Source organism: Sycon ciliatum, chromosome 4 (genome assembly GCF_964019385.1).
Source record: "Sycon ciliatum chromosome 4, ocSycCili1.1, whole genome shotgun sequence".
NCBI classification, from domain to species: Eukaryota; Metazoa; Porifera; class Calcarea; order Leucosolenida; family Sycettidae; genus Sycon; species Sycon ciliatum.
The window spans coordinates 19985449-19997948 of record NC_088646.1 but is presented as its reverse complement, the minus strand read 5'-3'; the positions used below and the strand labels follow the sequence as shown (position 1 = coordinate 19997948).

The following is a 12500-nucleotide window of genomic DNA, read 5'->3' as shown; positions in this document are numbered from 1 at the left end:
ACTAGTACTTCAATTTACTGTCTTGTACAGTATGACCACAACAGTACGGTGCAGTATAGTATGAGGGCTACACTAGCAGCGACACTCAGTAGCTTATTCTCTGCATCGAACTTGAGTTCACGCAGGGCAATACTATAGTAGGCCGCTTTGCAATACTGTGACTGATCTCTGATCTGTAGTACATGTACCAAGAGTACATAACTAAAGTGACCCCCTTTCATGTATAGTACTCTTGGTGGTAAGCATGTTCATGAGTCACAGGTCAGCTGACCATCATGATTGTGTTCGTCGTTTGACAGTATTTTCACTATTTTGTATTCTGACAAGTCACAGGGTGCATGAACGCAGCACATTTCCTTGCATGCCTGTGGATAGTAGATACAAAAGACACGATGTATACAGTACGGTACAGTAGCCATTCAGTGCTTCCCAGCGGTCTACGTACATGGCATGTAGGGCGCGCGGCATCCGCACACCAGCTCGGACAGGTCTGCGAAGCACTCCAGCGCGCAGTTGGACAGGGTGTACTGGTCAAAGTACTTCAGCTTGTCTTCGCCGGTGTTGCTCCGGCAGCCATTGGCGTTGTACGGCCGATCCAGGTTGGTCACCTGTAGCGAGGACACAGCATGATCAGCAGGCGGGCACGCCGCCAACACTCTAATGCTTACATGATGGTGTAGATCTACATGTATATGACTGCTGGCAGCCGTCAAGCAGCCTTGGCCCCAGTTCAGAGAGGCTTGCAAGTAAGTAGTAATGGAACCTATGCCGGTGTACATGTATGCATTAGAAAAGTAGCGGTAATATTGCATGTAATCCCGCTAGTATGCAGTACATGGATATCTCATAGCCGATAATTTTCCGAAATATATCCGCCATCTAGAAGAACATACATGAACTAAATAATTGACTGACACCACCGGGAATCAAACTGGGTCCATCATTTTGTTTGCAGTGTTCTAGGACGTTGGAACCTAGTTTGAACATACTAACTTATGCAGACGTACAGAGCGTGTTAGCCATGCATGCCTGTTTTAAAGTCTTACCTGTCTGCGCGAAATACCGACCAGTGTTGTCTCTCCCGGAGCGGCGGCAAAGCCCAGCGAGTCCACAGTGGTGTGCGGTGACTCTCCGCTGGAGTGGAGCAGCACACGCACACCGACACTCTGGTCCACGCCGCTGATGTACTCGTCCTCTTCAATGTTCAGAATCAGGTCCAGACCGTGTCCTTGACCGGCCTGGGACACTTGCCGCGTTTCATCCGGATTGAACGTGTAGCAGCTGCCGAATGTCGTGAATACGTGCTGGAAGTCGCTGGCATTGCACTCTGTGCCTCGAAATGTGCAGCTTTCTAGCAGCCTATCAAGCTGCATGCCTTTCTCTAGCGTGTACTGGCCCACGTCAACGGGTTCCAGCAGTGAGACGAGCGCCGACTCGTTCTGCAGTATTTGTCTCAGTTCTGATGACAGTCTGCTTTGCTGGCCATCTGAACCCTGTTGCTGCTGACCTCCCTGACCTTGACCTTGACCACCTTGTTGCTGACCCTGGCCTTGACCTGGGCTTGCAGTTGCTGCCTGATTTCCGTTGCGTGTAGCCCGCGGTGTACTTTGTTGCTGCTGCTGCTGCTGCTGTGTGGGTATGGGTGTCGGTGTAGATCTACCTTGCCCTTGCGTCGAGGCATCTGTTTGCCTGCCTGTGGCTTTTGCCCGAGTTGTTGCTGCTGCTGCTGCTCGTGACGTGACCGCGGCAGCTGCAGTGGTTGCACTTGCAGCACCGGCATTCCGAGGCTTTGTTGTCTTGCCAGCGGTACCGGGTGACTTCGTAGTGGCCTTGGACGTGGCTTGCTTGACTGTGGTCGCTGCAGCTGTTGCCTGTTTGGTGGTGACAGAGGCCTTCTTGGTGGTCGCCGCTGTGGGCGCACGGCCGGTCGCGGCCTGTCTCCGATTTCGCTGCTGTGCATCACCTCCAAGTGCTGGCGAATTTTGTGCTAGCGGCCCGCCAGTATTCCTAGTGTTGTCACTGGGTCTCTGCCGAATTTCATCCCTGGGTATAGTACGTGCTGTAGCACGGCCAAGCTCACGCACACTGCTATCAACAAGATTTGAGCGGATCAAGCTGAGTACAGCGAAGTCAATCGTGTCGTTCACCAGCGATTGGTAGAACGGGTTGAAGTTGCAAACCGTCACCGCTGGAAAGGACAGGTTCTTCTCGTACTTCAGCACCACGTTGGTGGTGGTCTCGAACCGTCGGTATTTCCCCACGCGATCCTGGATCATGTACGTCAGTATACCAGCTGCAGCCAACACCAGCAGCAACCAGATAATGCGACGAAAGATTGGACTCTTCGGATTGCCAATCATCGGCATCGCGTGCATGCCCGATTCGTCGCAAGCGAATCGTTCAAATCTCGACCGGTCCCCGCCAGCTCCGTGCGCTCTGTGTCGGTATCGCGACCGTGCTCCGTCCACATCGTCCAAGTCCCGTCTCCCACTCGCCACAGTGTCATCAATGAAGGCCGACAGTGACGACGTGCTGTGTGCTGCTGGGTGCAGGAGGTTACCGTTCATCCCATTGCCGATGAGGGGGCGGTTGGAGTTCGTCTGGCCAGCGTTGCTCATTCTGCAGGTGCACGAAACCGCCCTTCAACGGGTCACTTGCAAGCGTGCAGTTTGTTGGGTAACGCTTCCGTCAATGTTGGCATGAAATCTCTACACCGATCTGCGAGACGGCCCAACGTCTACAATGATCGGCGAACTTCAAAATAGATCTCTTCAGTACGGACGTTTGTTTCCCCCGATCGTTAGATGTTCTTGTGGTCCTGAAGGAGATTAGACGTGTTGAAGCTACGTCCGTGCTGAATGGACTGCTCAGATTCGTTGACGAATAGACTGCAGCAGTCTTCGGCTACTGAATAACACCAAGGAGAGAATCACAACAGCCCGTCCGGAGTTTGAAATGAAAACGTCCCGGGTGTTGCAAGCCTTTCAAGAATGCCGAATCGAATAGTAAGTCTACAGTGCCCATGGGTGTCGGGCATCGTTTGAATGAGGCTAGTGAGTTGTTACAAGATCATAATATTCAAATTCCTGAGAGTGAGATCCCCGATCCTGCCTCTTGCTGTCTTAGTCCTAGTCGTAGGCACTAGGTTGTCCCCGATGTCGCCGCTCATCGCCTGGCGTACTGGGAGTGGGATGTTGCCCGCTAGCGCTTTGCTTGCTGTCATGACTCAGGTCGTCAGGGACAGCAGGGCCTAGGCCTAGGGTAGGGTTGGGCATACTGCTGAAGACTGAAGTGCTGGCATGCTGGGTGAGGAGTAGGAGCGGGTATCCTCAACATGCAAACATAACACACTGGTCTGGCCGACCACCCACACTGCCAGCCTGCCACTGCCTCATATCCCCCCCCCCCCCTCACCGGAAATACAATAGACATGGTTAGCATTTTACCGTTCACGCTATTTTCGACGGTCGGCGTGTACGAGGGCGAGTCTACTGTTTTTTTGTGTGATTTTGAGACATGGTCAGCAGTTCGGCTTCTGAGTCCTCACTCCTGACGCAACGATAGACTTGTGACGTAACCCTAGTTGGAATCTTACCGTTTCGTTCTCCCGCAAAACAGAGCTTTCTATCGTCGAAACGGTACCAAACTGACGGTATTTTGGGTGTTGGGTATGAGTACCGTTGGATCTAGCGCGTGAACAGTAAAATGCTAACCATGTCTAATGACCTGACATGACCATCATTAGGGGTAAGTGGATTATGCCGGCATAATCAGGTCCTATTTGAGACGGAGCATACAGGAGTAATCGGATTATGCCGGCATAATTTTAAACAATCAGGTCCTTTGTGAGAAGGAGCATAAAATGGCATCCGAAAAACAAGGACAGATGCCCATTGAGGCTGTCATATACACACCTGCTATTGAAGGACCATACATAGCGCTTCTTGCTGATTTGGAATAATATTTTAGCAGCCACTATAGGACATCTTCCAAAAGTTCAGGGTTTGCTTGTGAATTTGGTTTTCCTCTTGGATATCATTGTCTTGTACTTCCACAAAGCTCCCAGTCCACATTATGACAATGGTCTGAGTCCTTTTTTCATGATGATAATAATTGTTCTTTTGGTCTTTTTGGTGAAGCATATAAAAGCATAGGGTTTACCGGGTGTTAGCGGCCGTCGTGAGTTCCCTTCGCTAGCTTCGGGAACGGACACGATAATTTACTTTTTTTTATTTTTATATAAAAGCATAATGGGCTGTTTTCTCAAGCATCCTGCGAGCATCCGCTAGAGCATAATGTGGTCATTTTCCGAGCATAATCCGCTTACCCCTATACATCATCATGATCATTTGCAGTGGTCTCCTCACCCGGGGTCAAACGATTGGAATTGATACCCCCCCCCCCCCCCTTACGTGTGGTCTTCATGCACATGGACAAGTGGTCACCTTATCAGAATGGTCATCTTGAAAGGCGTTAACCTTTTAAAACTATGACAATGAATGCTGGAGATCGACTTTCCGCTTCTAATCCCCGACCCAGGTCTTTAACTTGTGTGGATATGCCTCCCCTCTCAGCTCCAGACTTGTGTGTTGTCGCTAGTAATAAACATGACTGTAGTGCATGCCACGCCTGCCCCAAATCCCTCTCCCTCGGACACGGAGGCTGAGTCAGAGCTGTCAACCTGTGATGACAGTGACCATGAGCAGGAGATCTCCGTGTCAGACTGTACAGTGGCAGCCAGGCCGGGAGTGGAGGCTGTTACGGCGCGGTCACGTGTCATGTTGCAAGGTGTCGTTTTGACTCGTCCGAGTCCAGCGCCCCGGAAAACAATCCGTCCGTTCGAGCAGCAGGAGTACTTGTCATGTGGCCTGATTCTGAGTGAGCAACACTGCCAATGAATAGCCAGTCATATCATGTAGTGCTGGGCTCATGCGTGCCTTGCACAACTGCAAGCAAACATTGCAATTGCCGCGGCATTGGCATTGCAGCTAGCAGTACCATGTACTACAGAACGTGCCATGCATGGTGGAGTGACGTCATGCGACCAGCACCAGGCCAGCACACTGAGCACAGGCTGTCACTGGAGAGCACAAGGTAGCACAAACCCAGTGCTGCATCAGTTACCATGGTTACAGTGCACCTGCATGGGAACTGCATGCTGGTGGCAGTGGTGCACCATAACTTATTACGGCTTGAATTGGTCGCCTCGCTCAATCAAACTCTGTGATTTCTGTCTGGAGATCATTGTCAAGATATTCAGATGTATAATGAATCACATCATATAAGGAGTAGAAAACATGATGAAAATGCTAAAATGCCTAAAAGTACACATTAGAAAGCCCTTGAACATCTACTTGAAAGTCCCTTAGAAAATGTGATGCAATAAGTTACTAAACTACAATGTTGAGAAGAAGTAGCAGCAATGTCATAATACAATGGGTCCACCATCCAAGTTCAAACAAGCACAGTTGTAATTGTGCATGTTTTTTCTCTGGCAGTCCACTTCCCTGACTATTTGAATTGAATTTGAAGCTCTCCAATCCTATGTCTTGGCTATGTATGAGTTATTACTGAAGTACTAGTAAGGTATATGTACATGTGCAGCTAAAAAAGAAGATATCATAAGAAAATATTCTTGGATACCAAAATATTCCTTACAAGGGTGTGTGTGTGTGTGTGTGTGTGTGTGTGTGTGTGTGTGTGTGTGTGTGTGTGTGTGTGTGTGTGTATGTATGTGTGCGTGCACGTACACGTGCGCGCGTACACACACACGTGTGTGTACCAGTGATGATTGTGCAGCTCATCTTATTCATTGCATTATCTAAACTGTTGTGTCCTCGTCGATTCTGTACAAATAAAAATAGACAAAGGAATGCTTGCGGGCATCGTACTGTAATCGAGACGTTTGACTATGACTTGTATGGGTGTTAGAGTCGAGATAACAGAGTTGATGCCTGTAGTCAGTCACGCCATTCAACACCCAGGCTGCGAGCAATGAAGGAATACATCTCCGCACTCTCCTCCAGCTGCAGGCAAAAACAAACAAAATAATTAAGCGACGAACACAAGCATGCTGTATTCCTCGCCGGCCGAGCGCAGCGAGACGGGTGAGAAATGATTTCTCGCGCCACATTCTTCGTTTGCAAATATGGTATCTGGTGTGTTCTTTATCGTTGTTCCTTTCCCTGATTTCTTCAGTCTGTTTCGAGTCTCATCAGTGTCCCTGCCCTCCCACCCTTCATTTCCGTGTACCTTGATCTTATTATTACAGAGCGCAGCGTTATGGTGGCGGTGACTCAACATTACCTTGATCTTGCCATTTCTAACTCTTTGGCAGTTTTTGCTATGATGTGCTTTGCCATGCTTCCATGATGCCAAATCGCCATTGGGGATTTGCACCCGGTTTTTTCCCTCACTACTGCGTCCGTCGGCGCGAGGGTTTTTTCCCCGGCTGGTTGGGCCCAGGCAAATTAATCTATCGGTCTCGAGTGATTCTGCACCGTGGCCTATTCTCCCCATTTGCATGCACACCTGTTTTCACTTGGAACATCCTGCTCTCAGTCCTGGCTTCCAGACTTCTCTCGTTATCCGGTTCACATCTGGCTGCGGCCAACTAACTTACCCTTCAAGTTGTGTGCTGCTATTGTTGTCTATGTCTACCCTATGCACGATGCAGATGTAGATCTCTACGAAGTTCTCAATGTATGCCAGTATAATTATGTGGAGCGAGAATATGCAATACTGGTTTGTTGGCAGTAAGTTTCAGTGGGGCATCAACGCAGTGAGCGGCAACTACAGCTGCGGCGTGTGACATCCGACCTCATGGACACGTTTGTGGAGCGCCCCTGTCCTGTGCAGTGACTGTGGACACTACATGGCTCAATTGAAGAGAAAAAAAACCGTTACCTTCGTTTGTGATGGGCCTGTGCAACTTTTGGAAAATCCAATAGATCCACACGTAGCAAATGCTTCCTGCTTTCCAGTACCTTTTCAGAATCTGCTTACACTTGCAAACTTGATTAGAGCCACAGTGTTCTGATTCGGATTTACATTATGACATGCAGTGTGTAGCATGGAGACGAGAACAAAGCAATGAAAACTTTAGTGGTCGTTGCGTCATCCTGCAGGCACTTTACGCGTAAGGGGTCGTCCGTAATTTTCGAAAAATTAAAAAAAATCCGTCCTCGTGCAAAATTGTCTCTGACCCACCCACCCCCCATTTTTCCCATCAATTTTTTGATTTTTACCGATGCCCGGCTCGAAAATAAGAAGTCCTGTTTTCTGACTGCACCTGTGTCAAGTACTAGTAGCTACTTCGAAGTAAGTACAATGAGTAGTAGGTCTACCGACGTCACGGCCATGCACCGTCCTTCAACTACATGAAAAGTCATATAGTAGATACTGGTGTTTGCGACAATCGATCCTACACTACGTCTACAGTACAGTACACAGTCAGCTATACCTACCGTATTTTCCGGAGTATAGTGCGCACCTTTGTATAACGCGCACCCCCAATCTTCATTGGGGTTGCGCAATTCAATCTTCATTGAAGTACATACATTTCATATTCGGAGCATAGTGCGCACCTGCGATTTAGGGCCTAAAATAGTTCATCTAAAGTGCGCACTATACTCCGGAAAATACGGTACAGTATATCAGTGCAACAAGTGTATGAAAGTCACTGGAGCAAAAAAAAAAAAAAAAAAAAAAAGATAGTTCGAAAAATCAAAAAATTAAATTCCGCCAGCACTCTTGACCACCCACCCTCTTTTTGCCTGAGGACGGATTTTTTAATTTTTCGAAAAATACGGACGACCCCTAAGTGCCAAAAACAACTAAAAAGCTACTGACCCACATGCTTGTCTCTCCCTGTTTTGCCCTGTATCTACTACAGTCGTGTTGAGATATGGCCGTGGATCTAGCGTTCCAACATTGTACGAGATACTTCTAGATCATTCCAAATGATATTCAGCATAACCATTGCAGTGACAATGAATCATCGTGGAATACTCACAACTTTCTCAGTTGGTTTCCCAGCGCCATGCCCCTGCTTGCAATGTACACGGATCATCAGGGGGTTGGTCTGGATAGTGAACAAAATGGATGAGGAAAACAGAAACAGAGAATAAATGACGAGAAACTTGGTGAAGTCCAAGGACTGATGGATGGCATATCGAGCAAAGAGGTAAACGCTGCCTACCACACAAACACCATGCTTTATTTGGAGAGGAAAGACAGTGGCAGGAGAGAGAGAGAGAGAGAGAGAGAGAGAGAGAGAGAGAGAGAGAGAGAGACACACACACACACACACACACACACACACACACACACACACACACACACGCACACATACACATCCCCAAGCAGAATCACAACCCACCTGGTCCGGATGACCAGCCAGTTCATGTTGCAATGTAGCGATGTACTTGAGAGAGTGCAGTGGCACCACGCGATCATCATGATCACCAGTAAACAACAGCATGCTGGGGAACTGCACACCGGGTATAAGCGGCTTCTTGATTGTGTGAAGAGGGGAGTAGCGAACCAGCCAGTGGAAATCCTCTTCTGAGTCGGAGCAGCCATAGTCACTACACCTGTGGCGCGCAATACAACAGGGGAGAGAGAGAGAGAGAGGGAGAGAAAGAGAGAGAGCGAGAGAGCGAGAGAGCGAGAGAGAGAGAGAGAGAGAGAGAGAGAGAGAGAGAGAGAGAGAGAGAGAGAGAGAGAGAGAGAGAGAGAGAGAGGATATAGAGAGATATAGGACAGAGAAATCTTTTGTTGCTGCTCTCAATGTCACGCTCCTGTGTTGTTCGATGGTGGCCAAACATGAAAGTTCTAGGGGTGAAGCAATCATGCTAACTACTTGTCACTTAGGACACTTAGAATCTGAGTCAAGGAAAAAATTGTAACACGAAAAAATGTGGGCAAAGTTTATGCGCATTGTCCACTAACTAAACCAGATTTTGAACAGTCAGACGAGCACAATCTATAGTCTGTTTCAAAAAGATTTACAATCAGGTTTGGGTCTTAAAAAGTATGAAGATAAGGGAAATTTGGACAACAAAGTACATAGAATGGCTTGTTAGGACACGGCAAATTGTTCTGTGAAGGTTTCGGAACAATTGGACCAACCGTTAAGGAGTTAGAATTTCGGCCAGGTTTCCAGCCTTTTCCCATGGTTTACAATTTGCCCAGGAAGCCAGTATCGATTTTTTATCAAAACCCACGATTTATCCTTTCCTTTTTGGCCTTGTGGTTATGAATGCTGTCTGCTGACCATGAAGTTGTGAGTTCAAATCCCAACCTATCCTCAAGTCAAACTTTTTTTTCATTGTTTTGGTGATCAAGCTGGTACAAGACAAAGAAGATGGCTGCACCAAACGACTTGTTGTTGGAGCTCGCGCTTCCTGCCGAACTGACTGACACTTGACTGGCTCACGCCATGTGAACACACCCACAACACTGCAATGGTGTGAGTGAATTATAATGGAAGTCATCGCGCTGTAGCTTTTTGAGATTTATTTTAGTATTTCAAGATCGCCAATTTATTTGAATTTAGCAGTCAACGCCGTCTTCTATCAGCGTTCACAAGTGTCTGCTTTTCTCAAAATGTCGTCGAAGTCACACGGATAGCTTTGCCAAGTCATGGCCTTGGGAATGAGTCCGTGTCGATGTCGTTTTCGTCACACGGTGAGTAAATTGCATCGCAGCTCAAAGAAACTATTTTGGTCACAAAACGGACCCATGCAGCTCGTCAACATTTACAACACTTTCGTTTCGACATGTCCTCTCTGACTCCATTATCGATACCATGTACCAGGGAGTATTGTAGGGAGTATTGTACTACTCCCTGATCGATACGAGGAAGAACTCGTTTGTTGTAAACCAGACGTACATGACTGTGTCAACGTGAGTGAGTTGTCATTTTTCCTGCTTTCGCGCGGAATATTTCTTCGAGTTCACAGTGAGTTTTTCCAGGCAGCGCTCGAGTGCTCATACGGTAAGACGCCAAACTCCGCGGGCGATCGCCAGGATTGTAAATCTTTTTGAAACGGACTGTAGCACAAAACTGACAAGGAGTACTGAGACATTCCATGGCATGAAAGTCAGCTTGAGCACGCTGCTTAGCGCTGTTGCCTGCCGCTGTGGCCGGCAGCTCAGTTGTTAACGAAGTATACAAGTAGGTAATCAATAATCAATGTTCAGTGATCGTTTCACCCCTACATGAACTCAAGGCAACGATGGGCTTTTCCTCTCCTGTCTACTGTGGAGCAACAAAAGACTATCTATGTGCAACATACCAATGCATTTCTCGAATTTCTACCGGCGTACGTGTGTGTACGTGTGTGTGCATGTTCTAGTAACCACAGTGCGCTGCTCTTCAGACTTACCATGCATGACCGATGGTGAATTTGTGAAAACGAAGCATGTCCATAACACTGCAAACAAAGAGAAGAAAGAGGGATAACAATAAGGCTTGAATACCGGTACATACGACAAGCTCCTGCTGCTAAACAGACCTCTACGGACTCGGCAGCCCGGCCAAATCACCATGCTCAATAGTCACCACCAGACAACATGGCACTTACCCGACCTGAGCAACGCCGCAACCATACAGGTATGGCTTCTGATTGATGCAGGCTCCGACGAGCAAGCCACCGTTGGAACCGCCTTGGATCGCCAGCCTGCACACACATGTACACACACACAAAAGCCGACAGAAAGATGAGTTTTCGAATGGGTTGAATTTGTAACCTCTATTCAACACTACCGTGATGCCAGTCAGAAAGACCATATAAAGAGTGCGTACCATACACCTTTTTTCTTCGGAAATTGAGGCTGAGTCTACTTACTGCCACACGGTACCAGAACTAACTGGGCCTGATCAAGCATGTTTGCTACATCTCTGCTGCATGGTACGGCACTCTCTATGAAAGTGGGTGCCACACCAGAAGCAGCACTCGACAGTACCCTGGCCTACCATAAGTAACAGCCAGGATATGATCAAAGGCAGTCTTGCTGATAACACAATACATGTATACTTTCATACTAAGTGTACGCAATTACCGTTTTGGGTTGGTGTACTTGTTGGCAATCAGGTATTCAGCAGCCGAGTGGAAGTCGTCGAAGACATTCTGCTTCTTGGCATGTATGCCGCCCTTGTGCCAGGTCTCACCATACTCCCTACACAGACAAGGACAACACGGAGGACAAAATGATGAAAAACATACAGGACAACATGCGGAAAACAGTGCACCTTCACACAAGAAGCAACAGGTACCAATCACACTACGTTGCCAGCCAAAGGAAGCAACTGGAAATACAGTGGCCTTGAAAGCAGCAAAGGCCATTCGATCACAACAAAGATACTGGTAGCAACTGGGGCAACGTGAGACAGCTAAACGCCTAGATTCATGGGCAGAATTGTCACGCTTGTCAGGGGTTAATGAACACACACACACACACACACACACACACACACAAACACACACACAAACACAAACACACACAGCAGCAGCAACACAACAGCAACATCAGCAGCAGCAGCAAAACGTACCCGCCGCCACGCAGGTTCGGAATGGCCAGCACGCCACCAAGATGCTGACAGAACAGCAGCCTGGAAACACTGAAGCTTGGGTTGAGCGATATGTTGAAGCCGCCATAGCCGTACATCAATACTGGGTGATTACCATCAAGTGAAATGCCCTTGTAGCACACAGTACATAGGTGCGTAACGAAATAATGAAAAGACGAACAGACAGACCGGTTAGTTGCGTCCCAGTGATGAGACTCGCACAAAGAAAAAGCCTTGCCACAATTTACATGACTGCATAAAATGTCGCATCTCAAATTTCCTCCAACTAGTGACCTATTCGTGTATGTGTGCACGTGAAATCACTTCCACACTCATGGTCAAATACATGTAATTGTAAATATCTACTCCTTTCAAAGGCCACAAACTGCCTAGTAGTAGTAGTAGTGGTAGAATAAGTATTTATTATTTTAATAGGGGAACCCTACAGACGGTGTCGTCTTATTACAGGGAACCCCAATGGCTGAACTAATCCCTAACAAAGATAAACAACAACTAACAAAGTCATCATTATGTGAGCAGCAGGACTTGTCTGATCACGTCCACTGCGGCGGCGGCTAACAAGCTCTTGCCACTACACTGTACATTGTACTCAAAGACACCGTGCAGCTAAGGTGACCAACCTTTTGGTGGATTATGAACATGGGCACGCGGGTGCGATCGTAGCTCTCGTAAAAGACTTGCTTGACCTCGAACGTGTCCGCCTCGAAACCGGCCACCTTGGTGTCCAAATGAACCTGCAAATAGTCAAACAACGCGGGATTAGTAAGAGGCAGAGGATCGTAGATACTCACATCAAGTAGTTACTGTACAGAGGTAAGCTGACGCATGGGGAAGGGACACTGGTTATTACAAGTTGGTAATGTACGTGTAGAGAAACCATTGATTGAATATGTACCCTGCGGCA

The 12500-nt window shown here is 47.8% G+C and overlaps 2 protein-coding genes across 3 annotated transcripts in view; both read right to left on the bottom strand.

Annotated features, from left to right (window-relative positions):
• The window catches only part of LOC135814906 (acid-sensing ion channel 3-like), an 8400-nt gene extending 5335 nt beyond the window's left edge, over nucleotides 1–3065 (bottom strand). The window contains exons 1-2 of one of the 2 annotated variants that reach the window (XR_010553232.1): nucleotides 1047–3065; nucleotides 446–608 (exon numbers count right to left, since the gene is read on the bottom strand). Coding sequence is in view for 1 of the 2 variants with exons in the window: in XM_065328104.1 (XP_065184176.1) it covers nucleotides 446–608; nucleotides 1047–2618 (1735 nt within the window). In the remaining variant the exon portion in view is untranslated. The remainder of the gene's footprint in view (nucleotides 1–445; nucleotides 609–1046) is intronic. The other variant, XM_065328104.1, reaches the window with a different exon arrangement.
• A 2162-nt stretch (nucleotides 3066–5227) lies between these two features.
• The window catches only part of LOC135814905 (prolyl endopeptidase-like), a 27501-nt gene continuing 20228 nt past the window's right edge, over nucleotides 5228–12500 (bottom strand). The window contains exons 13-20 of the mRNA XM_065328103.1: nucleotides 12217–12330; nucleotides 11558–11706; nucleotides 11068–11184; nucleotides 10590–10685; nucleotides 10392–10439; nucleotides 8381–8594; nucleotides 8015–8083; nucleotides 5228–6026 (exon numbers count right to left, since the gene is read on the bottom strand). Of these exons, the coding sequence (XP_065184175.1) occupies nucleotides 5961–6026; nucleotides 8015–8083; nucleotides 8381–8594; nucleotides 10392–10439; nucleotides 10590–10685; nucleotides 11068–11184; nucleotides 11558–11706; nucleotides 12217–12330 (873 nt within the window). The 3' untranslated portion in view covers nucleotides 5228–5960. The remainder of the gene's footprint in view (nucleotides 6027–8014; nucleotides 8084–8380; nucleotides 8595–10391; nucleotides 10440–10589; nucleotides 10686–11067; nucleotides 11185–11557; nucleotides 11707–12216; nucleotides 12331–12500) is intronic.